This window comes from Laetiporus sulphureus, assembly GCF_001632365.1.
Source record: "Laetiporus sulphureus 93-53 unplaced genomic scaffold LAESUscaffold_8, whole genome shotgun sequence".
NCBI classification, from domain to species: domain Eukaryota; kingdom Fungi; phylum Basidiomycota; class Agaricomycetes; order Polyporales; family Laetiporaceae; genus Laetiporus; species Laetiporus sulphureus.
The window spans coordinates 301,482-302,288 of record NW_024468517.1 but is presented as its reverse complement, the minus strand read 5'-3'; the positions used below and the strand labels follow the sequence as shown (position 1 = coordinate 302,288).

Below are 807 nucleotides of genomic sequence, written 5' to 3'. Positions count from 1 at the left end.
ATGCAGGCAGGATCTGCCAATGACACTCTTGATGCTCTGAACAATCAGCAGGATGCTGGCTCTGACATTGACGACTACCCCAGCAGGCCATTCATAGGCCCAAGCCCACAATACTGCCCAATGAGGGCCCCAAGACCAGTCATCATGACCACTCCCACTCGTCGGAACAAGGCAGGCAGCCCCAGTGAGCATTACCCCCTGATAAACACAGGCAGTGCTGGAGGACCCCCAGGAGTAGGATCTTCTCTGCAGTAGGCAGGCAGCCATGCAAAAACAAAGCCAACCCATGGGTCCACCCCCCAGGCTGGAGTGATGAAGGCAATTTAAGGGCACCGTCCACCTTGCATTAGGGCAAAAACAAACAAAGAGATTTCCAGAGCCCTTAAGCAGTGAGGCAGGATAGGGGTGCCACTCCAATGAAATAAATGAATGCATGACAGGTCAGAATAAACAAGCCTCTACAAAAGTCAGCACAGAATGTGTCGCAAACCTTGCTGAGACCTCTGGCATAAGAGGACTCCACAGAACTTGGCAGTTAAAACCCATCAGAGCACAGAGGGCTTCAGCCTTATGACAGTTCAATGAGCCCAGGTGAAGGGTTGCAGTACTCCTTAGAAGGGTACCACTACAGAGCTCCACAGCTAAAGTGCAATGGGCCACCCTGACGGTAGAGCTGCCAAGATCATAAAAACTATCCTTGGCATGGCCGCCATGATACCAGACAGTTTACTGTCTAATAGCGAAAGCTAGACCTCTGAAGATCTTTTTAAGTCTCACCCAGGCAACTCAGTGAGATAGCTATCTCAA

General features: G+C 50.7%; 1 protein-coding gene across 1 annotated transcript; it reads left to right on the top strand.

Moving 5' to 3' along the window:
- Nucleotides 1-238, top strand: LAESUDRAFT_756828 (uncharacterized protein; the record flags this gene model as incomplete). The annotated part of the gene is made up of 2 exons (XM_040912217.1): nt 1-184; nt 216-238. 2 exons carry the CDS (start codon nt 1-3, stop codon nt 236-238), a joined length of 207 nt encoding a protein of 68 aa, XP_040766927.1.
- Between the last annotated feature and the right edge of the window lie 569 nt (nt 239-807).